Below are 26,339 nucleotides of genomic sequence, written 5' to 3'. Positions count from 1 at the left end.
CTGGATCCAGGTTGCACAAACTTTGGGAGTAGCATGGGCGGTGGCTGCCGTCGCTATAGCTCCACGAGCTCCCAGTCGGAATCTGTTGCATATTATGGAATCCACTTTTACATAACGGAGTAAATTCGTATGTTAATGGCCAGCAAAAAAGAAAACAGTTGCGATTACCGGTCCGATGTCATTTATTCATAGTTTCTCTGCAGCTGCGCCAACTACTGGTAAACGAGCAACTCGCGACCAACAATCAGCTGGAAATAAGGCTGAGCATAGGTCGTTCGCTCGTCTTTCCTAAAGAGTAAAGTGAAATAGTGTTTCTGCACTGTATGAGGCAGCAGATGACTAATCAGCCCCTATATTTTCGGGTACGTGCAAAGGCCTCACGCAGCGCCTCTACTCAAGCTGTAAACACCTGGTGCCACACACCCGTATCGCCATACCTTTTCACTGTATTCTGAAAATACTATCCCTTGCGCCCTTAAGTATACGCCTCCAAACGTCCCTACGCGCCAAAACTCAGCCTCAATCCATCAGCCCGTGCATCTAGTGTGCTTGCACTATAAATTTACAAAAGGCTCAAAATTGTGTACCAAACGGCGCTCTGTGTCGAGACAAAGGCCTTCATACCCCACCCTCTTCCCTCCGGTCTCCGGCAACGAGAGTTATCGCTTGCCCTGTCTACGAGAGCGCTCTCAACTTGCACGGGCTCTCATGAGAAGGCAGAGAACACTGCAGTAGACTCCGGCGTAGAGAAAATCGATAAAAGACTTTGCGCCGCCGATCCTCAAGCCTGCAAGTTGGAATTTGTTTGTGCCTCATCCTCTGCGGCAGCCTGAAGAGACTGCGCTGTCCAATTGAACAGTAAGGGAAGGGACTGCTGCAATAGCATTTGCAGCGTGAGCCACTCCCCTTTAGAGCATGCAACTAGGTGCACTATTCTCTGCTTCTGTTGCTGCAGCTGCGGCTGCAGCTGGTCCGGGTGTTGCTGCAGGAGCGCAATGCAGACATGCGTTTGGGGTTTCGTAGAGTGCTGAGTAATTCTTAAAGTGTATCCTGATCCGCACGGTGCTTCCAGCTGCCACTCTTCTCCCGCTGCAGAGGCATCAGTCTCCTGAAGGCTCCTACTGCCCGGATTTTCACCCCCATGGATGCTCCGGGGGGCCCACGGAAGGGGTCCCAAGAGGCAGCCAATGTGCCTGGCCTTGAGGAGAACGGTGAGTCTTGCTGCCTTATCAAAGGTTTTGTTAGAAGCGAGCTTAGGAAGAAAGGAAAACGTGATGCCTCCCTCCCGCAGGAATGTTTGGGGGGCCCCCTGAGGACCTCCCGTGGTGCCAGCGGTGCTGATGCTGTCCAGGGTGGGAGGAGAGGGTCGCACCGTCACCATCGAAGTTGTGCTGAATATCGGAAAGGAAGCAGCAGGAGAGGTGTTGGCTCCAATGCTGCTGACAGCGCTGCCGTTGCTGCTCGTGTGCGAGCTGCTGCTGCTGCTGCCAGCGCTCGGGCCTGTAGGGCTCCTACGGGGGCCCATATACCACCGACAATTGCTCTGCAAAGCGCTGGATGCTCCAGAGGTTCGACAAAAAAGACTTGCCAGAGAGTCCGACCCCAGGGAGTACCCACGTACTTTCCAAGAGGCCGCCCCTACTACAGGAGGGCGTGCCAGGGTATTCGCTGCACGCTGCATCATCATCTCGGCGCTTTGCTGCAGGCGATAGCCAGCGAAAGGAAGGCCCTTAAAGAGGTGCTTTGGGTTTGCAGGTAGTTTGAAGGGCTCAGGCCCTAGTGATACGAGCCTGCAGGCCCTCCAAGGGCTATTTTGACGCAGAGCGATGGCGCGCGAGCACCTACTGCTGCGAGGAACACGCAAATCAAGGGTTCGAAATGCGCTTAAGAGCTTCTCTAAAAAGCAGTCTGCGGACTAAGGTGCAGTATGGTTGGGTGGCTTTTGGCCAGAGGGTACAGTGGGAGGTACTATAGGACCCGTTGGCGGGCGGGAGCCTTCCGTTGCATGTCCTCCACTGCACCCTGGGAGCCTGTACAGAATACTGTGCGCTCCTTTGCCTTTGGAAATGACAAAATAGAAATGTGACAAGATAAGGCTTCACTTTAAGGCTCTCAGCCCCACCCTGTGTCCACATATGGGTGCAGACCCTTAAAATGCTCGGGGGCCCCCAAATACCACGGGCCCCTGATGTGTCTTGAGCTGTCTTGCTTCTTTTTCCGTAACTTAAAGCATAAATTTAAGGAGTTTGAGTACGAGCTCCATTTTAAGAGGCTTTATGCGGCGTATATGGTGCGAAGGTTGTCGTGTTGAGCGCAAGAGTATACGGGTTTGTCTGAGTTCGAAGGTACGCGGTGTAATGGGCAGTGAGACTTCAAATGTTGGCCAAGGCCAAGGGCAAGAGCCCCCTAAAGGGCCCTAACAAGGCTGCATTGCAAGCACAGCTGGAGAAAACAAACAGAGAACTCCTGCAGCAGGTGTTGCAGCTGGAGAGGCAGTTCATCTATGCCAAGGAGAAGCGATTTGATGCCCTTGCAGAAGAAAGGCTTTTAGAAGATAAGGCAAGAAGTAGATAATTTCAAACGGTGGCACGCTAAGGGAGGGGAAAAGCCGTCGTGCATCTTTCGGGCACGCCGTAGCCGCCCGAGTACCCAGTGCACTGTGCGGGATTAATAGGCTTTTAGAGGGTTGCTATGTCAGTGATGTATTCCAGTCCCTCGAAGCCTAAAATCATGTAGACTGTTAATGATGCCTAAAGAAACATTATAGCGCGGGAATGGAGGGTACTAGAGGTTCCCGAAAATATTTAAAACCAGGCACAGTAAATTAGGGTCTGTACCGTAAGAAGGCTCCTAGGACCCGCTCCAAGTTGAGAAGCACTATTACGATGCACTGATGCAGCCAGAATTCTGCAGCCGCTGCCCACATGTTCTGTAGTATTGCTGTTGTCAACGCTGTAGCTGCGGAGTCTCGAGAAAGATGTGAAGGAGAGGTCGCGAAGGCGCGCACTGATGGGGGAAGACCTGGATAGGCAGTTGAAGGAGCTGCAGGAGAAAGAGGCTGTAGAAGGCAAAGCGCTCCAGCTGCAACTGCAACATGAGCAGCAAAAACTGCAACAGTTGCTGCTGCAACAGAAACAAATCTCCAAGCAAATGGATATTGAAATCGCAGATTCTGGCCTCGCTATCAAAGGCAAGAATACTACTGTAGCGCCATCTGCCAGGCAGCAGGAGTGTGACACGTAGTAGCAACAGTACTTAAGTAACACGATGCGTTGGCTTTCGCGTTTTTGAGGGTGATGCCGAACGCTTTCCGCATCCCTCTGCATACGCAAGGGGAGGCAGTGTGCAAGCTGCTGGTGAATGATCTGTTCGCCTTCTGGCTGACATTTGGGAGCTCGGCTCTCTGCTTATGCTCGCAACTTATGGATTTGCTGTTGCTTCGCTGCCTTAGACCTCCGTGGGGGCTGCGAGAGACTATGCGACGATTTTGCCTCTCTCTTGAAAGAAACCATCAGCGCCATGGAGAGCCGGCTAAATCCCCCAGTGCTATCCGAGGGCCACACAGTTTCTTCTTTCTACAAAAAAATCGAAGCAATGCAACAGGAAACACTCAACCAGATTGATGCCTTCCTTGTTGACAAGCCTCCAAATCAGACGCTCGGGGCCGGGTGGAGAGGACAAGGGCTTGTTCCTCCGACTGCTGTAACCAAGTTGGGCGTGTAGACCAGGGAACATGAAGAAACAGCGCGGAGGGAAGATTAGGCAGCGAAATCCGCACCCTAGCACCGTCCGAGAAAACTCTCTGACCATCAGCTCAGGCAGCTTTCTCCGCAGGTGCAGAATACGTGTGTGGCCATAACAGTCCTAATGCCGCTCTATTTGCGCTAGAGGAACTGCCCACCGTGGGTCGCGAGCTCCTCTAGACGGCACCAGGAAATCTGATCGGTGTGATTTGGCCTGCGTCCTGCAGAACAGCCCCGCACTAGTTATATCAGGCCATTTCATACCTTGACACATTTTCTACTACACCGCTTGCTTTTTACTATAAATCGATTCAGAATTGACTGACCGGCTTGGCTGCCTTTATTTACCAGCTGCTTGGGGTTACCAATAGCAAACGCAGTACTCCAGGAGTGAAGTCCGAGTGCCTGTGCGCTAAGTTGCACTGTGCATTCGCGGACGGGTGAACACTTGATAGGCCCAGTATCCGGAATAGGCGTTCACTAGTTGTCCTGTCTTTCCGAATGCCGGGACCCTGCAAGTCGAGAACAAGAAGTGGACGCAGATATATATTAGCAACATCGAACAGCTTTCTTCTCAGCTCTGGTATTGAACTTGGGACCAAACCATGTGCTTTAGGATGCCATTAAAGGGAGAGTACTCCAGTAATTGCCTAACACACTACGTTCGTTTAGAGGGTCAGCACGAAAGCCGGGAACACACAATGTGCTCGCGCAACGAGCTGCTGCCTTAAGGCGATGGAGGTGCTCGTAGGGAGCTCAACTACTCTTGCAGTTTGTTCTACACTAGCAAAAAGTACTTCAAAATTTTAAAAGAAGTGACTTGTTTTGGCTGTTCTTGTCTCTTATTTACAGCAGAGTAGCATTATTTTAGTAGAACTAGACGCAGTTATTCAGCGTGAAAGCTACTTGCTGTGCCCAGCTAGCTGTGAGTGCTCAGCGACCTAAGGTGTAGCAACGTGCACCCTCGCTGCCTCCTCTCCATATGCTGATACTCCTTAGGGGAAGCTGGCAGACAACGGGGTGAACTCTTTTAAAATAATGTGATAACTTCCCGCCAAGTTCGCATCAAGTGTAGACTGAAGTGTCTCCCTACTTTGAGTCCGAATGGAGGTTTCTAGCTAGTAGCGTTATATGCATAGATGCAGCTCGTTCCACGCTTGTAAAAATGGCTGTGGATGCAGGAGAATATCACATTTTCCTACACCAGTTGCCAACTTTTGGTTAGATCATTTGGGAACCTGATAACTTGATATTCGTTGGCAACAGTTTAACAAAGATACACTCGGACAATACTAACACTAGTGCAGCGCCTATTGCGTGCAAGAGGCCTGCTTAAACCCGTTGTAAACAGAAGCATTACCACAGCCGGTAGAAAGGCCCAATTCGTCAGCCTAAACGATAGGTTTGGATACTTCGATAATGTTAAGGCCAGAAAACTGCATGCAATACGTACGGATGGTAATGTACACAAAAATTTTACTCGCCAGTTGAAGATGACCGTCAATTTGAACCCTTGATCTAGAGGAAAGCCAGTTCTTACGGCGTGCCTTGTGGAGAGCCCATCGTTTCAACAATGGCTCAACTGCTTAATACGGCAGACGTCGTTTGCCTCCATGGTTTTCCACAATGCATGCCTTTAGAGAAGCCATAGATTGGCCTGTATGCCTTGATCGGGCCAACAGCAAGCTTTGGGAGATGCAAGTTAATTTTAGCACATAAATCTCTAACCGATTATTCACAGAACTGCAAAATAATGATCTAACGAAAGCCCCAACATGAAGAAACGGCTGGGTGATCTGAGGCTTATCTCATTTCTACAACTCAATGTGTTGCACGGCGGGTAGCGACCCAGGGACTTATCGGTCGATCTGTGAATTCCTGCAAAGTGATGGACGGCTCAGGTTCCCACGAGCAGATGAACGCAGGTCTTGCGCCTTTGACTGTAAATGACGACTGAAGTAGGAATGCAGAACCAACGGATGCTGGGCTTGTGACAATTGGCCCTACTCTACAGGCGAAGGTGAACGAGAAAAGCCAGCATTAGTGAACCAGCGCTCTTTTGCAGAGACAGAGAGCCCCCGAACAACGCATGTGCTTCTAGCGCCGGGAATCGGGTCGCATTATCCGGAACTGCAAGAGTATGCAAAACGCCAGAACTTATGCAACAGAACTAGGACCAGCGAAAGCAAGATTCTTAGCAAGCAAAGAGGTAGCATCGCGAATAAAAAGGGCCACACACACTCTTTAGCAATTCCTGAAGACTCAGAGTTTGCTGAAGGGTGGCAAAATGCACTGCCTAACAGGACTAAGCCAGGTAGGCGCTACTTTCGCAAACAGATTAACAAAGAGCTTTGCGCTGCTGCACCGGTTTTCTTGGATAACAGCTGCACTACACATTCAGTGTCACGTAAGGTCAGCAAATCTTTGGCTAGTGCTGGGCAAGCAGTGATATTCGAAGGCACATAAGTGGTTACCTTCATTAGCAAGTGTTCCTGGAATTTTGTGTTTGGGCTGCAGGAACCACGACAATCCGACAGATGACCGCTTGGCAAAAGGTGGTCTTTACCTGCGCGCAGCCTGAAGTAGTTCTGTGGGCTTGCATACCATTATTGAAATATTCTCGAGCTTGCTCTAATTGCTACGCCCTTGGCTATCCTGCTTGGCAACAGGGAGCCTGTGAGCTGCAAAGAAGAGACTGGTATAACGCCATGTGTAAGGTGTTCTGCATGTAATGTCTCCGTAGGAAGACAATAACTTTTTATTTAGTTTGTATTTAGTCTTGAGTTTAGTTTGTGTTTTGCTAGAGTGCCCACCCTCCTTTCGTGCCCGCATCCCTCAGAGCTACAGCGTGTGGGGAGAGGGCCAGCTACGGTGCGCATACCGATACCTTTTAAGCATATCGAATGCTCACAATTGACCATAGCATCTAGCGCAGACGCACCCAAGATTGCGTCTTCTTGTGCGGACTTACACAGAACTCTGCCGTGAATAAACCATGCAGACACACAAATCAACAAGTGATTACACTACTAGCTTTTAATCAAACAAGCCTAGTGCAGTAGAAAGTGGGCACCTGCAGCTTAGCCTGCTTGACACCAAAAGCAGCTACGGGCATGCACATAGCTGCCCATCATCTTAGGGAGGAAAAATAGTTGGCTTAGAACAGCTTCTAATAAATTTTTGATATTTACTGCTGTTTATGGGCGTTTTATCCTTTTTTGTCGCTTGGCTGCCCTTATAGATCCAAAAACGAGAGCTACAACAACCAGTGCGTAGGAGCCGCTAGCTGATCCCTCGATGCCCTCTCTACTAATTGTATGCGCTAGTTACGTGTGAGCATTTTTTTGGAAAACGGTTCTAAATGCCTGCAACTACGTGATTAACTAGTTCTCAACACCGCCTGCGACCTCCCCGTCTCGTGGCGTACAGTTCGGAGTGAAAACCCGAGAAAACGACATTTTTGACATGAAGTATGAAATTTTAGTTGTGGAACTTAATGGCTGCAATTAATGGTCTGGGTCTTGGGTTTTCAAGCCGCATATGCAGAGAGGCTCCTGTGGGATTTCGTCAGTGCCAACTGCACGAGCCACATATCTAGTGCTTTAGAATAAAGACTAGGGTTGTTGGCGACACAAATGCCCCTTTAAAAAATGATACTTTAAAGCTGGGGTTGAAGCTCCAGTGGTTGGGATGAAAATATGGAAAGGTTTAGTGTGAGAGGGCCGCTGGCGGGTCACTTCTCCCTCCTCGAGCAGCCTGTAATTCAACCCGCTAGAGCCTACCGTTCTGCACTCCGGAGAACCACGGCCTTTTTTTGTTCTCCTTTCCTCCTTATTTATTATTTCAGGACAAACCTTTTCTCCAGTTTCCTGCGAGAGAGGGTTTACGACTCACGATATGTTGAGGACAACCGCTAGCCTATCCGCCTCCTGCGAGACGTAGTCAGCTAAGCGTAGACCATCATCCTGTACCGTTACGGTGTGCATTTTAGGAGTCAAAGCCTTAACTTCCATTAAGGCTCCGGGTTTGGAGCGCGCCGCTTCTTTTCGTGTGCCCCATCTGGCGTGGTGGCTACGTGGGAGTTTTGGAGCGCAGTCGGATACAGCGAGGATTGCTGCAGCCCCTGGCAAGCTAAACAGCTGCTCTCCTTCCTGCAAAGTACAGGCTAAACAGTAACACTTCACGGCGGAAAGGCCAAAGACTTGGCTTCTATGGGAAGAATGGGTTTGTGGCAAGCAATGTTGAGCAGCTGGGGGTTCCTCCTGGCGCTCTGTTGGCTTCTTGTTGCAGATGCTTATCCTTCAGATGCTGTTCCGTAAGCCAAAGCCCTTATCCTCCAAGCTGCTTGCCTGTGCGTCCATGCCATGAGCAGGGGCAAGTTCCCTAATGCCGCTTTGTGTAGGCCTCATCGTGCTTCTTTAATTCTTGCTCATGTTGCTACGACTCAGCGATGCACGAGAGGTGGCTGCACGCGTTTTGGAGGGCTTGCAGGAGCAGCTGGGATCCCGCGCAACGCCGGAAGTTGTGCTGCAGCTGCTGAGGCACCTGCAGCAGCCAGAGCAGCAGCATCTGCTGCAGCACACGGGTCTAGAGGCAAAGGAGCTGATATCGGAGTTAGCCAGCATGGCGTTTGGTCTGGCATCTCAGGAAGAGCAAGATGATCAGGAAGAGCAAGATGACCAGGTAGAGCAATTTGATCAGGAAGAGCAAATTGACCAGGTAGAGCAATTTGATCAGGAAGAGCAAAATAACCAGGAAGAGCAAATCGACCAGAAAGAGCGAAATGACCGCCAAGAGCAGCAGCATGACCCAGAAGGGGCAACACAAGGGGAGATTGACAGGCTTGCTGCTGCCGCAGCAAAAAGCCTTATTGACAAAGGATTGGGCTACTCCCTCGGGAGCCCTCAGCTGGAATCAGTGCTAGGAGTGGTGCAGAAGCAGCTCGAAACGAAAGGAATAAATTTACAGCAGTTGAGGGATGCCATTGTGACCCACGTCAACCTGTACACGCAGCAGCTGCAGCAGCACGAATCCCAGCTGGAACAGCTGCAGCTGCTGCAGCAGCAACAACAAGAGCGTCAACAAGAATCAGTGGATCGCGCAGAACGGGCAGCCGCAGCTGCGGCTGCTAGTGCTGCTTCTGCCGCTGCAGCTGCCAGCCGAGCGGAAGCAGCAGCGGAAGCAGCAGCGGAAGCCACCTCTTCGCATGCCAGCACTGAGACCACAGCGAACGAAGCAGAAGAGCAAGTAAAACCGCCAGCAGCAGAGGAAACTGCACCACCAGCGGGCGTAGCATCACAAAACGCACAAGGGGCCGCAGACGATACAGAAGCACCGAGAACATCACAGGCAGGAGAAGCATCATCAATAAGGGAAAACTCTGTGGCGGAAAGCTCTGAAGAAGATTTACACGGAGGTGTGCCTGTAGCAAGCGAGTCTACAGAGAGTCTGGCCGAAGATTCGGGAAGGGGAGTACCTCTAAGAGCAGAGTCTACAGAGAGTCTGGCAGAAGATTCAGGAAGGGGTGTACCTCTAAGAGCAGAGTCCACAGCAGCTCCGGCAGAAGACTCAGAAGCAGCGATAGGAAGGGAGGACTGTTTGCTCTATGGCTATGACAGTGGAGGCATCGACCTCAAGAAGATTGAGGATGGGTCAGTGCCGTCGCTTGCTGCGTGTGCGGCAGCATGCCAGAACCTCCTAGAATGCACTGCTTACACATTCAACCTGGCCAAACGATGGTGCTACCTGAAGGCAGCCTCAGCAGGAGATGTGCCATTTTCTCCGCAGCAGACACACGGAGGCCCGCTTGTTTCAGCGGAAAGGCAGTGTGTTCCACAGGAAGGCTTTTCAGGAAGGCGTCTTACGCAGCAGCAGCAACAGCGACGGCTTCAGGGGGAGGAAGTGTACAGCACTGCGAGCGGGATGCTTCCCACAGGGTACGAGGCATCGCATGGTGACGGCAGCAGTTCAGCAACTAGTGCAGACGAAATGAGTGGCACCAGCGTATTTGATGCGTCCGGCGCTTTGGTAGAGCAGACGCCTACTGAGGTCTATGGGGTGCTTCCCACGAAGGACCATGGGGACCCTTCTGCGGAGGGCCTCCCATCTCCAGCCGTCTTTCCCCGCAGCCTGCAGTTTGGCGCTCCTGTCGGGGCGGATCCTATGGGAGCTCCTCAGAGCCCTGGCGAGGAGGGAGCCTTCCCTGAGGGCTTGGCTCCCCAGCCACCACCCCCCGGAGGCCTGCTACAGAACCTCCAGAACATGATTGGGCCTTCAGGAGACTTTGGCATAGGAAGTCTCCTCGGGGGGGGAGGGGGCCCCACAGGAGGCCTGCCAGATGCTGCAGGTGCAATGGGAGGCGGAGGGGGTGCGCCCCCTCCTCCAGGTGGGTTCCTCGGCATGCGCAGGCTAGCAGTACTCCCTGAGAGGGACCCCGATGCAGGAAAGCCCGATGAGGTGGTCTCTTCGGAGGCTTCCTTGAGTTGCTTTCTTGGATTCTGCTAGGCTGAGACTGCGCCCCCCACTGCCATAAGGCAAGCAGTCGAGGGACCTTTGATGGTCCTCACTCTGAGTTCTTTTAATAGATTCGCCTCAGATATACTTGTGCACGCCACACCCCAGTCAAAGCCATGAGAACTGACTGGCTTGGGATGTCTTTAAAAACGATGCGAAACCCAATATGGCCGCGGAGGCCCCTTTACAGATGTAAGAATCCAAAGGCTTCATAGGCATCTGCATGGCAAGATGAGGTCCAATCCAGCTATCGCTAAAGGTCCTGTTGTGGCATCGATGCACACTAATAGCCCTACACACTTCCACCAGCGTCTGATTCTACAAGCTATTGACTATCTGAGCCGGACGTAATTTTAAAGCCTGCAGCAACTTGCGCTGCCGGATAGGGGGACGGTGAGCTGCAATTGATCTGTCTTATATGTAGAGTCTTAAGCCGGCAGCCGGTGATTTTTTCGGATTCTAGCGTTATTTAAAACAATGTTAGAGCAGGTTTGGCAACTCAAGGCTTTGGGTGTGTAGCCCTATTCGCCTTACGAGGAAGGCCGAAGGACTGTAGAGCACTCCGTCCAGCGGTTTCATCGCCAAAAATATTATCTCTCTAAGTTTTCTTGTGCAGAACAGAGCTGATCGTATACACAAATTCCATTTTATTTGCATGCCAAGTCACTACCGACGAGGCCTTGAGCCCAAAGCCGCCTAAACTCGAAGCTCTCGAGTTTGCTCTCTCGGCCGCTAGTAACACCGGCTGGCGGCCCCTGGGACCGAACCCTTCTTCTTCTTGACAGTCTCCCAACCCCAAACGCCAGACAGCAGCTTCCAGTTTTAAGTCCGTTTAACAAGATTTGCACCATTATAGCTCGTTGGGGCTCTGCGCCGTGCACCTTTTCCAGGGATGTAGCTGTCGGAGTGACCTCGCAACCAAACCCGAGGCTCCGAACGCGCAGGCAGGGGGCCTACATCGCCAACTCGACGGCATATAGCCCACCCTCTCACCGAAAAGCACACTTTTTTCGATTTATCACCTTGTGGCGGCCTAGGTTTTCCCGGGATCTGTGCACTTACCCTCGCCGCCTACCCACAGTGCACACAGCAGACTCGGATTCAGGGTTTGGGGTTTGGGCAAGGTCTTTTTTTCACCCCTTCAGGAGCGTGTGCCCCTGAAGGATCAGAAGCACCACATGCTACAGCAACTTGGAGAGGAGCCAGCCGTAGCATCGACTTCTAAGGCCCACACCACAGCCATGGAGCCTGGGCTCCACTGCCAGATAGGGTCCTCGCCCTCTGAAGAGGATTGCATTTGGAAATGCATCAAGGCCACCTCAACGCTTCGCCCAAGCAAGCCTTAGAGATCCCTTATCCCTCCCTTGAAAGGGTGCTTGCTGTCTAGCGGCGACCCAGAGTCTTTGATACCCCTTGCGTAATCCGCTGGGGGTTTGGGTTTCTGTGTTGTCTGCAGAGGAAAAGAAGGCGAACGCTTGTGGGCTGGGGCTTTCTTCTGCGTGGACGCAATTTCTCACAGAGAGGGAATCGCAGCTCGCCAGGGGTGTCAACGGCAGCGATAGGGGTGGTATTCATATGGGCAACAGCAGCGTGAGTGGCAGCAACAAAGAACCGCTCGGCGAACTCACCAATAGCTGCACCAATGCCTGCATGAGGCGTCACTGCAGCAGGAACAACACGCGAGAGCCGTTGTTGTTACCTGTTCAACACCAAGTCCTCAACAGTGGCATCTCCTCCGAGTCTTTTCCCGGGCTCCCGGTGGTTCCTGTGCCGTCTCCTGCTGCGGCTGTAGCCGTGGCCGCTGCTGTCGCAGTTGCTGCGTCTGCAGTAACAGCGACAACAGATGCGGCAACTGCACAGGCAGTTGCACACGCTATAGAGGTGGCAGCAGAAGAATGCCTCGGCAGTACCGACGTGGATGCCTCTCCAGCTTCGGCAGTCACAGCCGCAGCGGCGGCAAAAGCAGCCGCAGAAGCTTTGGGGTCCACAGTAGAGACAATTAGTTCGCAAGCGGCAGCAGCAACTACCGCCGCAATAGAAGAAGCGTCTGCCACCCCAGGCCGCTGCGCCGTGGGACCATCCGATTCCATGCTTCGTCGCCTCTCCCGCATCTTCAGAGTCTCGCGGAGACTAGAAGCAGAGGGAGGAACAGCGAGAACACGAGCGACTGCAAGCGTCGGGACGTCAAGGGATACGGACGGTGAAACAGAGACCGGGAGCGAGGGCGAGGCAGACACAGACACCGACGTAGGAGGCGGAGAAGGAGAGGGGGAGGCAGAGGACGAAGAAGAGGCGGGAATTCCCCTGGGGACGTGGTTTCGTTTAGATATGGAACACCTTAGCCGAAAGCCCCCTTCCGCCTCAATCAGAGAAAGTATCGCCTTGCGGATGGCAGGTCTTCGAGGGGCTGCCTTCGATGTGCAGCCGGTCCTACCGCCCCCAAAACCGAAGCGTAGGATAACCTTTGCCTTCGGTAGGCCTCCCTGCGAGGGGGATACACGGAAAGGGTCGAAGAGATTAGCAGCAAGGAACAGGGCGGTGCAGAAGCAGTCGCAACGGAGGGAAAGTTTTGGGGCGCATAGAGACGCCTGCTGGAGAGTATGCCAAAATCTACGGCGTTTGCATTGGTTGCGCAAACTTCCTTCTCTGGACTTTGCATCTAGCCCTCATAAGTACCTCCTCATTGCGTTGTGCCCTGCCCGGCAGACTTGGATGAAACTCTAGTGCACTGCAGTTTTGACAAGACCATATCCCCACCAGATTTCAATGTCCTTGTTTCGACTTCGAAATTCTTTGTACGTCTCAAACCTTTTGCCTTGTACATAGGTAGAGTCGCTAGACAATGGATGTGCCGTCCTCTGCGGTACAGTAGACCCGCCTTCGCACGGCCCATCATCGCCTTCGGCCCAGCTTTTCAGTGCATGCAGGCTCCACCACCCACACGCTCAACTGAAACAATCACCTTCAGTGCCCTGTGGATGGCTGTGTATGCGCAGGGCTATAGGACGGTCAGAGCTCACTGACATGGGTTAATATGTTTCTTGCAGATTGCGGGGGTTTGCAGCCCTGCTTCGTTGTCTATTTGCATTGCCCCCCCCAGTTCGTCTGTTAGTCTGCCTCTTCTCTGGAGTCCTATGTCATATGGCCTCTTCCCTATGCCGTTAAATTCGCCTTTCAGGCCTCCATCTACGTACGGCCCCATGCACTGAGCCTTTTGGAGCTGGCTGCCTCCTTGGGCGAAGTCGTTCTGTTCACGGCAAGCTCCCAGGCATATGCAGACAAGGTGAGAGGAAACTGGCAACATCCTCACAGTGCATGCGTGCGCTTGGGGCTCTGCTGTCGCTACAGCTGCTCGCAACACACACGGCGCACGAAGCTCAGAGGGCGTATCCCATCGCCGTGTTACAGCCTACCCACCACTACTGCTAACACCTATACCTTTGACCAGGGAGAGTATGCACCAGACTGCCTGTCTCTCAGCAGAAGAGAGGCAAAGCGTATTGTGATGCACGCAACGTGCCTCAATCGATCGGCAAGCATATATCGCCTCTTCGTTGCAGCTAGATACACGAGTTTTGTCGCCCATGGACACACACGCATTCACACACACACACACACACACACACACGCAGACACAAGGAAAGTAGCGTACAGGCACTTCCCGCCCGTATATACGCAGAAGGGGAAATAGCCCGTAAAAAGCAATTGCCCCAGGAGCGCAATAAGTCTCGCTATGTGCGCATGTTGAAAGACGCGAAAGCTTTGGTGCGCTTTGGCTGGCGTGTCTTGTTGTGATTGGACTTCAGATTTTGGATGTCATCGACCCGCACAAGCGTCTCATCTCCTACCGGCTATACCGGCAGCACTGCAGCTGCATTTCAGGGGTCTACATAAAAGACTTGAGGCGCTTGGGGCGCGAGGAACAGTCTGTTTGCCTGATTGATAATTCGGTGTTTTCCTTCCTTATGCAACCCAGCAAAGGTGTGCCTGTCAGCACATGGACAGGAGACCGAGGAGACAAGGAGCTTTCAAAAGTCAAGCAAGTCCTTCAGGTATCGCTCCACAAATCCTAAACCCTCAGTTTCAGTAAAGAGCCGTTGGGTTAGCTGCTTCGCAGGCAGAGGCACTCTTAAAGAGCGAGCACTTGATGCTTGCGTCTGCCCAATGCGCCACAGGAGCTGAGCCGCACAGAGGATATTTCAGCTTATCTTAGAGACCGCTACGGCCTGGAAGAATACATCGAGTCGATTAAAGCGCTTATTCCTCGAGCCGTGGACCTCATGTCCTAAACCTTGAAGTTACACCCCCGTGACAGCGCGAGCTACCGGTCTGCACTAGGAATCGGTTTAGCAGCCATCCCATCAAGTGCCGTGCCTCTGCATCACGCGTTGCGCACCCCAAAGGCTCAATCCTAGACGCGAGGCAAAGAAGGATTTACGGTGGCTTGCAGGCGCTAGGGTTTACGCAGCAGTGGCCATGCTTCCCTTTGGGAACAGAGTGAGGCGTTTCCACCCGTAAAGCCCCATGTTCTGGACCTGGTTCGTCCGGAGTGCATTCCATCCAGACACGTAGCGCCGTCCCCTACGCAGGGGAATTTTTATGCCGTTAAGTATGGGCGGCGCTGCATGGAACTAACCTGCGCTGGCTAAGCAACGCGCCTCTTGGGGAGGCATTGAGTGCCTCTTTGCCTTGCGTAATGCACATGCAAAGCCAGAGCGAGCGAGATATATGTATATAGAGAGAGGGAACGCAGATCCCAGCCATATCTCCTGACCATAAACTACAAGGAAGGACGCAGGTAGCGCATAAGAGGCGGGGTGGCACTATCGCCTTCCGCACGTGTATTTCTGGTTGCATGCGACTCGACTACTCCCCAAGTGCAGAAGCGGGAAATAGGGCAGCAGTGTATGCATGCAACTAAGCGCATCGCTGCGATGTCGGCGTTCCTATTCTTAGAGTCTCATTCAGCCCGTTAGGTTAGGCACGAAGCCATGAATGAAGCAGTTTGCTGCCGCCTGGAGGGGCCACATAACTGCCTCACGGGAGAGGCTTATCCCTTTACCAGATATTAAGGATTAGGATCTGCGAGCACCCCAGCTAGATTCACGAAAATCCGAATCCGTCCAGTATAGCTTCCAGCCACGACGACCAAGTTCCGCGCCTCCTCAGACCTAAAGCAGAAACCACAAAAGTCATTTCCTCAGGACCCCTGAAGCAGCACGCGCGAAAACTGCTTCCCCCACTAAATTTTCTGAGCGACAAGACGTTTCATATAGGGTTCGGGGTTGCGGCAAGGTCGTCGATGCGCAGCACGTCTCACGCCTGTCTGCACAGTGCATAGCTCTCAGGTGGGAGCCCTAGATGCAAGCGCTTGCCAGCCCTCCAGCTAAAAGCTTGGCCATCGGGGTGGCTCCTAGGGGAGCTCCGAGAAGCTGCGCCACCTAGCGATTCCGCCACAGAAAGGGCAGCAAGAGAGGCTGCACATAGGTCACTGTCATCCGAATCGCACAGAGCATCCTCCTCGCCGTCTGCTGGGAAAGTGCCTTTAGGAGGGGACCAAGCCCCCGCTGTTGCTGCACCCGTTGAGGCGGCCAGATCCGTGTGGCTCGCGCAAGACGCCCCTTCTTCTCCTGCTTCCGAGGAACCAGCGGCGGCGGCAAAGGCAGTAGACGTGATCAAGTCACTCGGCGGGAGGTCCCCCCCCGTGGAGGGTTCCTCGATGTTTACGGGAAAGAACTCGGAGAGGCCTTTTGACTCAGTCTCCCTGGGAATGCTGCCCCCAGGGATGCACTCTCCGCTTGAGACGCTAGATCGCTTCCGAAGAAGGAGAGACCGCAGTCTGTTGCGCTTTGTTTCTGCTCCCGATGAGGGCGTTGTAGAGACACCCACAGCTGAGGGGCCCCCTAATATGCTTGTCACCACCTGGCGGGAAGCGTCTCTGTATACGCGCACGGACCCCACAGCGGCTGTCTCTGCCTGCTGCTGCTGCTGCTGCTGCCGCTGCACCAGCAGCTGTTTCCGCTGCGGTTGCTGCTGTGGCGAATGCAAAGGGGCCCTCGCCAGAGCCGGGGGGCCCCTTGACGGAGGCGGCGCCCTCGAGGGAAGCGGGTGCACAGCCAAGTAGGAGAAAAGAGACGAGGCAAACGTCGAAGGCGCAACAACAGCAAACGTCAGAAGCTCGTCAAATGCTGAGGAAATGCCATGCAGCATACATACACACTTCACGCAAGTGAGCGGACAGGCACGGAATCCTGAATCTCAAACCCCTCCTGTCTTTCCAACCCTTTCTCCCCCTCTTTCTCCCCCGTCTCCCAACTCCTTGACTCTCCCGACGCCACGTGGTGGGCAGTCACCCTTAAAATCTTCCATCGACGTGTTTGTGACTCTCTTCCAAGAAGACAGCCGAGATCTGCAGCAGCACACGCCACCACACACCCTTAGGCCATGACTCCACACATGAGAACTCTCTCACAGCCACACCACGATCAAGACTCGCAGAATCTGACGGGAGCAGGCGCAGGAACGCGCATGAAGGTGTAGAAGGGAGGCCAGTCAGGAGCTAGAGAGACACACCGGCAAAGGACGCTTGGCAGGAAAATATTCACACACTGGCATGAAAGAAGCGTAAAAAACATCGCTCCTCCCCCCACGCCAACTCCCCTCACGGCACATCCCTCTCCGCTTGCCCACCTGGTTGGGATCGTTTCCCCCTGAGAACCTGCAACCTTCCAGTAACAAACGCGTCCAAACTCGCTACCGCACAGAACTCCCAAGCCGTTGAGTCTGCAAGCAGAGAGGAAGACAACAGCCAGTGCGTAAATAGGCTTAAAGCGTATTGAAAGTAGAGCACTAAAGCGCATGAAGCGCTTGGAGCGGTCCTAACGCCGCTTTATAACCACGGCGATCTATTTATAAATATATATATATACACACATACTTCTACTACGCCCTTTTGCATGGGTTGCCCTGAACGCTATCCCGTTGCGAGCCGACTTACGTGTAGCTCGCTTTCAGCATGATCTGGGAATTAACGTGGCCTTTGAACTTATAAATACACGTCAGGCTCTGTGTTCACGCACACGTGCCAGGCTCACACACGTCGAAAGAAGGTTCGAACTTCCCCCTACGAATCGTGGGGAGCGAAAAAGCGCTCGAGAGAAAAATATTGCCATCAGCATTTAGCGTCCACAAACCGAGCGTTGCTGCTAATGAGAGCTACTGGGTACAGAAGAGCCTTGGCCTTACTGGCACGTCAAAGATGCGGATGCGGGAGTCGTTGGTGGCAACGCAGAGACATGAACCATCGGGAAGCCACTCCAAGCTCGTAACCTGAGAGACGGCAAGCCCCTAGACAGGAACGGTACATCTCAAAGCCGCAGGCCCGCAATACGGGCTCGAAAAGGCATAGATTTATATGCAAATGCATATGTACATATATATACATGTATATATATATATATGTATATATATATATGTATATATATATATATATGTATATATATATGTATATATATATATGTATATATATATATATATATGTATATAGGCATGGTAGGTATAAGGTCCAGAAGGAGCAGAAAAGCCTCAAGAGGACGCCAAATGCATGCAGCAGCCAGCTCTGAAAATCCCCCAACGCCCCCCTACCTTCCTTCCTTTGGCGAACTTGCCCTTCCTGTTCTTGCAGTCGACCTCCGACCGAAATTTGAGCGTCTGAGAACACACAGGAAGCCGTGAACCGTGCAGGTAAGCAGCAAGGGGGTCAGGACGCTGAGCCTTCCTTCACCCCTGAGGGAAGGCACCCGTAAGTGCGGCGGAGTGTAGGCGGCCTGAGGAAGCCGTAAAACGAACCCTCGCGTCGTAAAAGGAGATGCTGCCATTTCGAAATCCAACGGCCAATATGCCGCCGCTGCGCCCAAACCGCAGAAGAGCACCAATCGTCGATCTCGAAACACCCCCTCCCCCAAGCCCAAGTCTGCAGCCTGCACTCTAGGCAACACCCTCCGCGAACGGGCAGCTGAAGCCCCTCAACAGCCCCTCAACTCTCCTCAGCTCGAAGCAAGTCGCTCCTCTCTTTCAGCCCCTCCCCGCCCCCCAAGCGTATAGTAGCAGCTTCCAGGCCCACTTGGGTGAAATAGACAGCGCAGTGACGAGCTCTGGAACCTTGAGATACTCCACAATGCGGGATTCAAACTGCTCGGGGGCCCCCCTGGGAGCTCCTGCTGACCGCGTGGAGAGGAGCCGCCAGACTTGAATCGTGGCATCTAGGCACCCCGTGAAAACGACGTCCTGAGGACGAGACGACGAAGCACGACAGACGAATTTCCGCGTCTATGCGGCGGTGAACTTGGAGAGCTAGGGCGTGTGTGTTTAGCGCGTGTCTAGGGCTTGTCGGGCGTGCGCGTGACTACCTTGAATACGGGGTGAAACGATGCACTGGTCGGCCAGTCTGTACACCGCAAGACGGCAATGGCGCTAAGGCTTTTGGACGGCCTCCACAGCCGCACAGTCTTATCCAACGAGGCGGAAAGCAGCAACGAGAGCTTCACCGTGGGGGCCCAAGACAGCAGAATCACGGAGGCCCCATGGCCAGTTAGACACAAATCGGGGCGGTCCCTAATGAACCAACTTCCTGGGGCGCCTCCGCAGCCAGCGCCTCCCGAGGGGGCCCCCGGCCGAGGGGCCCCCCCCCCCTCACATGCAGGGGCCCCTGCCCCCGAATTCGGAGCGACTCCAGCCGCCGACGAAGGGTCCCCGGTCGCCTCTAGAGGCCCCCCTTTGAGAGGGCCTTCTTTGAGAGGCCCCCCTTTGAGAGGGCCTTCTTTGAGAGGCCCCCCTTTGAGAGGCCCCCCTTTTAAAGGGCCCCCTTCGGCCGCCTGCTGAGCGCCGTATCCCCTAGTTTCCTTGGCACACGCGCCGGAGTTGCCAGGGGTCCGGTGGCTGCCCCTTGCGCCGCGAGGTCCCGGTACTGCCCATAAGAAAACGACTCCCGTCTGTCCTCCTGCTGCAAGCCACTCGCCTTTGGGAGATATAGTCGCCGACCAGAGGGCTGCTCTATCTCCTAAGGATCACAGCATGCCCGCACCAGCTCACACAAACGATGCAAAAGCAAGCGCGAGGCCGACCCGACGCTCGCTACGCCCGAGAAACTCGTCCCCCACCCCTGCCGCAGCGTGGGCGGCGCAGCAGCACGATTAAAGAATTGGAGCGCTCCTCTATTCTTGGCTCTCCGCTCCCTTTCGACGCATACCCGTTTCGACTTCGCGCAGGCACCAAACCGGCGAGAGAGCCTGGGCATTCTTCAGGCTGCGGCCCCTCACAGGCACTGGGAACACTCCCGGCTGCGAATGCGCATTTTCGAGCACGCAGGTTGAAACGCGCTTTTTAGGCGAGACAAGCCCCAATCCCTCTAAACGAAGGGCCTTTAAAAACGGATTTGCAGCAGTGAGGCTGCTCACCACATTCGCACGGCCTCCATCACCCAATCCCGGTTTGTTGCTCTGCGTCACCCTGAAGAAGAGCAGCACCCCAACCTCCCATGCAGCAGCAATCGTAGCAGATTTGGCAGGTGCAGGCAATTTCTGACCCCCCAAGCCGTGTGTGTCGCTTCGCCTGCGCGTTTGGCCAGGGATCATATCTAAGAGTTTGCAGCTTTGAAGTCGAAAATACGATTTTCCAGGGCCGTGGCTTACGTGCTCATACACGTGCTAATAGAATGCCCTAATGATTCAGCGCATTGACTGGAAGCCTGAGCAGCACTGCCTTGCCTCCGGAAGATGTTGCGGGTCCATTCTGCAGCACCCATAGCATACCACTCAATCCGAGAGCACACTCAGAAAAGCTCAGGCCTAAGTCGACGGCCTACAGAGCGCTTGGCCCCCTGTTCTCTTGACTATTTAATCTCCCTTTTGAATGCCTACGTTTCTTGAGTTGTTGTTTCGGCTCGGGATTGGCAGTGACACCGCGCGACCAGGCGGAGGCTGCACACGACACAACACAGAGAAACGGAAGTCTGTGCTTTTAGCTGGCTGCTCCTGCCATCCCCCGCATGGCTTGGCCCTCTACCCGAGGCAAGAAAGTACGCGCGTCAAATGCGCAAGGCCCTTCAGAGGGCTCTTCTTCTGATCGCAGAGGCTACTACAAGACAAACTGCACTAGACGGTGGTATTCAAAGGCCTGCACGGACTCGCTTGTGCCGGGGAGTCTACAGGGCGAGGGTTCGCAACAGGCCCTTGAACTGGAGGGCTTTGGGGAGTTGCATGCCCGCTGCCCGCAGCGCCAGCTTGCCGCAAAGACGCTGTAGAGAGACACGAGGTGCTAGATCGCGGCATTGCTGCCGCTTTAAGTTTGACCGTCGCTGCAGCAGCGGCCCCCTCCTCCGCGGCTGCTTCTGCTGCCTCTGCAATTGCAGCCACCCGATGAGCCGAGATCGCGTAGGCAGACAGAAACTCCGTCTGGAGGTCGTCTTTAGTCTCTAGAGCCCCCCCTTCAAGGATCTCCTCATCTGAAGTATTATGGTCTGTCTGCTCCCGCTGAGAACCTGAAGACGCCCTTGCGGGGAGGCCTTTGACTCCTGCATCCGTGGAACCCCCAGGAGGACCTGCTGAAGGGCTGTCTGAAGGAGTCGCCGACACAGACCTACCTAACGCCTTTGCGCCTGCATTGGCGCCCTTTCGCTCTGCTTTCTCCTTCGCATGCCTCCTGGGGGAAGCCGGCAAGGACCCTACCATTTCGAGAGAGTTTTCCACATGCAGGGCTTCCTCAAGGCCGATCCTCATGGCTCTGCTGTTGCTGGTCCTGAGATGCATGCTGCCTTGCAAATCTCTAAAAGCAGCCGCCACACATGCCGAGACGCCCTGACGCCACTCCTCCCCTACGGGGGGCTGCGCTGATGCCGGTGGAGTCACACAAGGGCCTCCCGTGGATGCGGACTCGCACGAGGATCGCAGGAGCATCAGAGGCAGTTCATCGAATTCTCCAGAGAATGGGTGCTCGCAGGCCTCCTCTTGGTCGGGGGGAGTATGAAATTGCCTCCGACTCGCGCTCGAAGCGGGGGGGGGATGCTGGGCAGCGGTTGAGGGTTCAACAGAAGAGCAGGACGTGAGGGAAGGAGGCTGCTTGGAGGCGTCGACAGGGGTCTCCACCTCGCCTTTGCGGCAGCAGTTTTCCGGATTCTTTTCCGGTGAAGATACAGATTGGACACTGTGAGAGGGGTTTAAGGGGGGTGAAGGGGGTGCGCTGGCTCGAGCGGCAAACGCTTTCGCCAGAGCCGAGGCGCCATCGTCCCCCGCTGGAGGCAGCGAGTGCGTGGAGGATTTCCCGGGAGGCGGGTAGACCTCTAAAGCCTTCTCAGCACTCATTGGAAGACGCAGGGGGCCTCCTGAGGGTGCATGGGGAAGTAGGCGGAAGGGGCGCGTGGGCAAGTATCCTGTGGTGGTCTTAAGGAGTGAGCATTGGCAGTAGCGAGGCAGCCGGCTTGTGCAAGAGGAGCTCTAACTAGTCGGAGAGAGTTGCACAGTCGTGAGCTCTAAGAAAGCCCCAGGCTTTCTCCGTGTAGTGCTTGCAGTGAAGGCCAGCACGCCGGCTCCGGTTGATGGCAGTGCACTAGGGAAGGTACTTCGCAGGGACGGTTTGGATCGGAGGGCTGCGCAGGGTTTGGAGTGTTGCGCACTATTCGAGGCACCTCAGAAATCGAGGAATGGGCAATGTGCGTGAAGCGGCGTTAGGACGGCGGAGGAAGGACGCCAGAATAATTGACGGCTAGGTCCCACGGCGGGGGCACGAGCAAGCATCTAGATGGGAGAAATAGGGGGTCGATATTTAGGAAATTGTATATTATGGCTTGATATGCTCGTCTGCCCCAGGAGGCACTCATTTCAATTCCCAAGCATGCTGGCTGCCGAACTCTGACCCGCCGCCTCCCGCTTTTCTCCTCTCAGTGACGCTTATGTCGCAATACCCGCTTCTCCGAAAGCGGCTGTCCACTCGAAGTTGAGGCAAAGAAAGCAAGGTTTATATAGTGAAAAGAGACAACACATTAATGAACCATGATCATCACTCATCGAACAAATCTACCGGAAACACGTACCGCTGCTCGTCGTCCCAATGCCGCACGAGCGCTGAAGTGCAACTTTGCGATTCCGCTAGCGCATCTCGATATCTACGTTTTCATACATGAATTCTGCTGGAAAGATCATACACTGATCTAGGGGGCATACTGCGCTTTACTTTCCGTTGCATTATCGCAGTTCCTTGATCACCAGACCCGAGTCTGTGCAACTTACGCCTTGCGTAAAATATCCTGGTCATATGTATGGTGTTTCTAGGCTCTTTGCAAGTAAGGAAGTATCGCGCGACATGGCCTAGCTTACTAGAATCATTTATAGAAACTTTTAGGCCCTGTTTATGCTGCAGAGCGTATCTCGTTAGATCTTGGAAGAAACACCACAAGAACTGGAATACTTACCCTGGCGTGTATGTCTTGCAAACCTCCGGAATTGCACAAGGATAAGCCATTGCATAGGACCCGATTATACCCAACTATTCTATAGAAGGAACGCACAAACTTGTATAACGCAAAAGAACGAGATTCTGAACTTTTGTTGACTTAGGAATGAGTAGGGGAGCGGAATCGGAAGCTCTCAATTTAAAATTTTCTTGCATCAAGTCTGAAATTAAAGTGGAAGCGACATGTGCTGATTTGTTTATGAACTTTTCCAGCTAGGACGTCCCGCCAATGTACGGTGTACCTGCACCCTTTTAGCGGAGAGCCCATTATGTTCAGAAGGTGCAAGTTCAGGCCTTCCGCCACAAACCGACTCCCCAAATACCTGTGATGGAACGCTAAAAACGATTCCATTTAAGCTATGAAGCCCTTTTTGATAGCTGATAGCATTTCCTGCTGGATTTCCCTTCTTCTCATGGGAATACAGCAATGCACTTCCTTGCGGCACGCGCCTGAACTAACCGACTACAATAGCAGCTCGCTTTCAGCCTTGCCCGTCATTGTAGAAGAAGATGACCCGTATGCGTACGTTCTTTGATTTAAATACGCGCTGTTCCCTTATTGGTTGCAGGCAGATCGCTCTCATCTTGCACTTTTCAGGGAGGCTGTGCGCGTTATTTCGGATGCAATTAAGCGCCAAGCCAAGCGGAATGCCCGTAACGGCCATGAAATGCTGAAATCAAAGGCTAAGGCCTTTGAATCTCACGAAAAGGCTCATGCAGGGCACTTCTCAGGGAAGCTGGCAGAGCTCGACTCCAAGTTGCAAGAAACCGAGGAGAAAGTAGAAGCAACTGAGAAGCAAATAGATGAAGAGAGGCTGCGCCATGCGAAGGCGAAAGAGCACATAGCGGAAAAAGTTCAAGAGGAACTCAGCGCACTGCAGGAAGAAGAAGAAAAAGCCATCGAGCAGCAGCATAGGGCAGAGTCTACAATACAAGCAGCGGAAGCTGAACTCCACAAGGAAGAGGCAGAGGTGGAATCCGCGAGACAGCACCATAAAGAAGCAATCCGTGAAGCCAACAAGGAGGAGAAAGAAATCCAAAAACTTGTAGAGAAGGAGAAGCAAAAGGAATTAGAGGATGAAGAGGCAGCAGATGCCCGAGAGGAAAGTGCGGAAGGTAAAAGGAAAGCAAAAATAGGCGTATCGAGCTCAAAATATCATCTAGGTCCCGCTTTCTGCAGCGAACTCGTAGAAGAGATGTACAAAGGCATTAGGTATTGGCTGCAGCAACATGCCAATGTCTCCTGCCTGGTTACATGTGAAAGTATACTTGAAGTGGCCCGAGAGATTTCGGGGCAGCGGGGTGCCGCTGCAGATACTTTTTTTTCCAACACAACTTGCAGTGCACTGGTTGTTACACCCTTGAAATTCCTTCCCGCAAACTCATGACCCAGTTATTAGTGTTCCCTAGACTGCATCCGGCTGCCCCTTTGCTGGCGCCGGTACTGAGGACTGCAAGGCTTAGAAAAACATGCCGATTTTACGGAGAGCTTCGCGTCCACAGTGTGTGCAGTACATGAAAAGCCTCCGGCTCATGCTTCCCGCAACTAGGAAGCAAAAAAGGTCACTTTGATGTCTCCCATATCTCAGTGGGGCTATTGGCTTTCTAGGTTGGTTAGCTTTCATGGGATGCTGCTAAATAAGCCTCTGCTTGATGGCGTACATGGAGCCCACGACGCAAGCGTATGCTACCCACAGGACGACAAGGAACTTGAACAAACAGCTGCCCAGGAGCGTCCTGAAAAACCCAGGCCTTCCTTCCCCCGTAGAGATGCCGCTGTTTGAGTGCGAGCAGTGCAAAGGCTGCGGCTGGTGCTTTTCTGCACTCAATATGTAAGCCAGCTCGCGCTGCATGGCGTCCTGTCTTCCCAAACTCTGCAGCAGCAGCTGAGGGGCGCTGCCTCGCAAAATCTGTTGTCGCATCACTTCCCTTTCATATTCCATTTGCTGCAATACCATGTGCCGCTGATATGGCTGCATCTCCTGTTGCAGTGCGACTGCATACTGCTGCTGCAGAGAGGGTCCCAGCTGCGGCGGGATGGGCGCCCCCCTGCTGATACAAGCGGTGCAACCGGTGCGTTCCCTAGCAGAAGACACAAAAAGAGAATAATGGAGAGTCTTGTAAGCGTAGATCAAGAGCCAGAGGAAAGCGGTTACGGCCACAATGGTCCTCCTGCAGAAACACCCCGTCGCCCTCAATCCCACACATAACGCTTTTTCGCTGACAGGGCAGCGGGTTAGGGAGTGATACGTGCACCTCAGGTGTTATCTGCAGCTCCCCAGACTCTGTACTACAGAGTCTGTGGATTGGCATGCATGGGCTCTACCAGTGCAGGCTGTGGAAGAATGCGTTAAGGACTTGAGCGACGACTTGCGCAGCAACTTTGGTGGTTTCGCCGTGATTTTCTGGCACTGCTAGAAGGCAGGCGCGCCACTCTTCGCAGGGTCCCTTGAGATACGGTGGAATGGGGTCTAGCGTCTCGCATCCATTATCCCGATGGCGTTGCCTGCAAGCCGCTGCTGCTGCTGCTGCCTCGGCCTGCCGTTGCTGCTCCTGCAGCATAATGTCTGTTAACAAGGAATAAAAGAGCAAGCATGCTGAGCCGCTGGCCACAACCACCAGAGACACGCTCAGCGAGAAGCGGCAAACCGACGAAAGAGTGTCTAGACACCTCCCAATGCGGGCAGAAAAAGAAGAGGAGACCCCGTGTTTCTCGCCTCCAGCAAACACTAGGTCCCCCGGAGCCAACTTCGAGGGTGGCAGATGCAAGTTTGCCCCTTGCACTGCGGTTGGATTCTGCAGACGCTGCTGCCTGAGCTGCTGCTGTGACGCCTCAGCAGGCAACGTGGCGGCAGTGCTGATCTCACCCTCCCCCTCGTTCCCCCTCGAGCTTTCAAAGAGGCGCTGCTGGTCGGCGCGCCGTGGCGAGGGGTCATGAATACAGTCGGGAGTCATAGGGCCCCCATCGTGTGGCTGCGATGCAGCCAAAGAAATCCCTGAAACTGAAGGGGCCCTCGGTGCTTCAGAGGGTTCTCTGCTGCATGCGGCGGAGCAGGGGGAAGGAAGGCGGTTTGCTGGAGCTCCCAAGAAGCCGCCCAAGACAGCCCCCCGCCCCCTTCGAGCAGGCAGCTGTGCTGGCTTTCCAGAAAAGGGAAAACAAGCCTCAGGAACGCGTCCAAAAGCCCTTCGAGCGCTCTTAGGGTCTTCGCTAACGTCCAAGTTGCTCAGCTGCTCCGTCAGGTCCAAAGCGCCCCCCCGCAGGGGGCCCCTTGGAGCGCCTTCCGTGGGTTCGGAGGAGGCAAGGACGTGCTGCTTGACTGCCTGAAAGCCCGAGAGTCTGCGGGCTGCCCGGGGATTGGGGAATGAGGGCCCCCCAGGCTTTGAGCTGCAGTAGCTGGCGCTGCGCGCCGCAAGGGAGGAGGAGCGAGCGCCTTCGCGGTGCGACTGGCTCTGAGCAGATGCAGAGCCCAAGAAACTCCAAGTCCGCGGCATCTGCGGCGGGGAGGGGAGCAGCTACTTTTCTTGCACCGCTGCGGAGGGGTGGTGGCATGGGCGCCAGTCGGCGGAACTGGCAGGGAG

At 53.9% G+C, this 26,339-nt stretch overlaps 6 protein-coding genes across 6 annotated transcripts; 3 read left to right on the top strand and 3 right to left on the bottom strand.

Moving 5' to 3' along the window:
• Nucleotides 1-186: 186 nt before the first annotated feature.
• LOC113147264 lies at nt 187-1,687 on the bottom strand. The gene is made up of 2 exons (XM_026337219.1): nt 788-1,687; nt 187-288 (listed from the first exon to the last, which is right to left on the bottom strand). Exons 1-2 carry the CDS (start codon nt 1,685-1,687, stop codon nt 187-189), a joined length of 1,002 nt encoding a protein of 333 aa, XP_026193004.1.
• A 1,087-nt stretch (nt 1,688-2,774) lies between these two features.
• LOC34622944 lies at nt 2,775-3,723 on the top strand. Its single transcript, XM_026337218.1, has 3 exons — nt 2,775-2,819; nt 2,959-3,232; nt 3,593-3,723. The coding sequence occupies exons 1-3, from the start codon at nt 2,775-2,777 to the stop codon at nt 3,721-3,723; spliced, it is 450 nt and encodes a 149-aa protein (XP_026193003.1).
• A 4,451-nt stretch (nt 3,724-8,174) lies between these two features.
• On the top strand, nt 8,175-10,247 carry LOC34622945 (tropomyosin-1, isoforms 33/34). The gene is made up of 2 exons (XM_026337217.1): nt 8,175-8,729; nt 8,808-10,247. Exons 1-2 carry the CDS (start codon nt 8,175-8,177, stop codon nt 10,245-10,247), a joined length of 1,995 nt encoding a protein of 664 aa, XP_026193002.1.
• A 10,160-nt stretch (nt 10,248-20,407) lies between these two features.
• LOC34624080 lies at nt 20,408-21,613 on the bottom strand. The gene has a single exon (XM_026337216.1). The coding sequence runs from the start codon at nt 21,611-21,613 to the stop codon at nt 20,408-20,410; it is 1,206 nt and encodes a 401-aa protein (XP_026193001.1).
• Nucleotides 21,614-23,173: 1,560 nt separating this feature from the next.
• On the top strand, nt 23,174-24,224 carry LOC34624079 (golgin subfamily A member 6-like protein 22). Its single transcript, XM_022737177.2, has 3 exons — nt 23,174-23,283; nt 23,359-23,947; nt 24,171-24,224. The coding sequence occupies exons 1-3, from the start codon at nt 23,174-23,176 to the stop codon at nt 24,222-24,224; spliced, it is 753 nt and encodes a 250-aa protein (XP_022592241.2).
• A 170-nt stretch (nt 24,225-24,394) lies between these two features.
• Nucleotides 24,395-26,310, bottom strand: LOC34624078. The gene is made up of 3 exons (XM_026337215.1): nt 26,190-26,310; nt 25,087-26,104; nt 24,395-24,932 (listed from the first exon to the last, which is right to left on the bottom strand). The coding sequence occupies exons 1-3, from the start codon at nt 26,308-26,310 to the stop codon at nt 24,395-24,397; spliced, it is 1,677 nt and encodes a 558-aa protein (XP_026193000.1).
• Nucleotides 26,311-26,339: the final 29 nt, after the last annotated feature.

This window comes from Cyclospora cayetanensis, unplaced genomic scaffold, assembly GCF_002999335.1.
Source record: "Cyclospora cayetanensis isolate NF1_C8 unplaced genomic scaffold, CcayRef3 CcayRef3_contig_17, whole genome shotgun sequence".
Lineage (NCBI taxonomy): Eukaryota > Apicomplexa > Conoidasida > Eucoccidiorida > Eimeriidae > Cyclospora > Cyclospora cayetanensis.
Note: the sequence above shows the minus strand (reverse complement) of the source record. Positions and strands in the feature narration are given on the sequence as shown.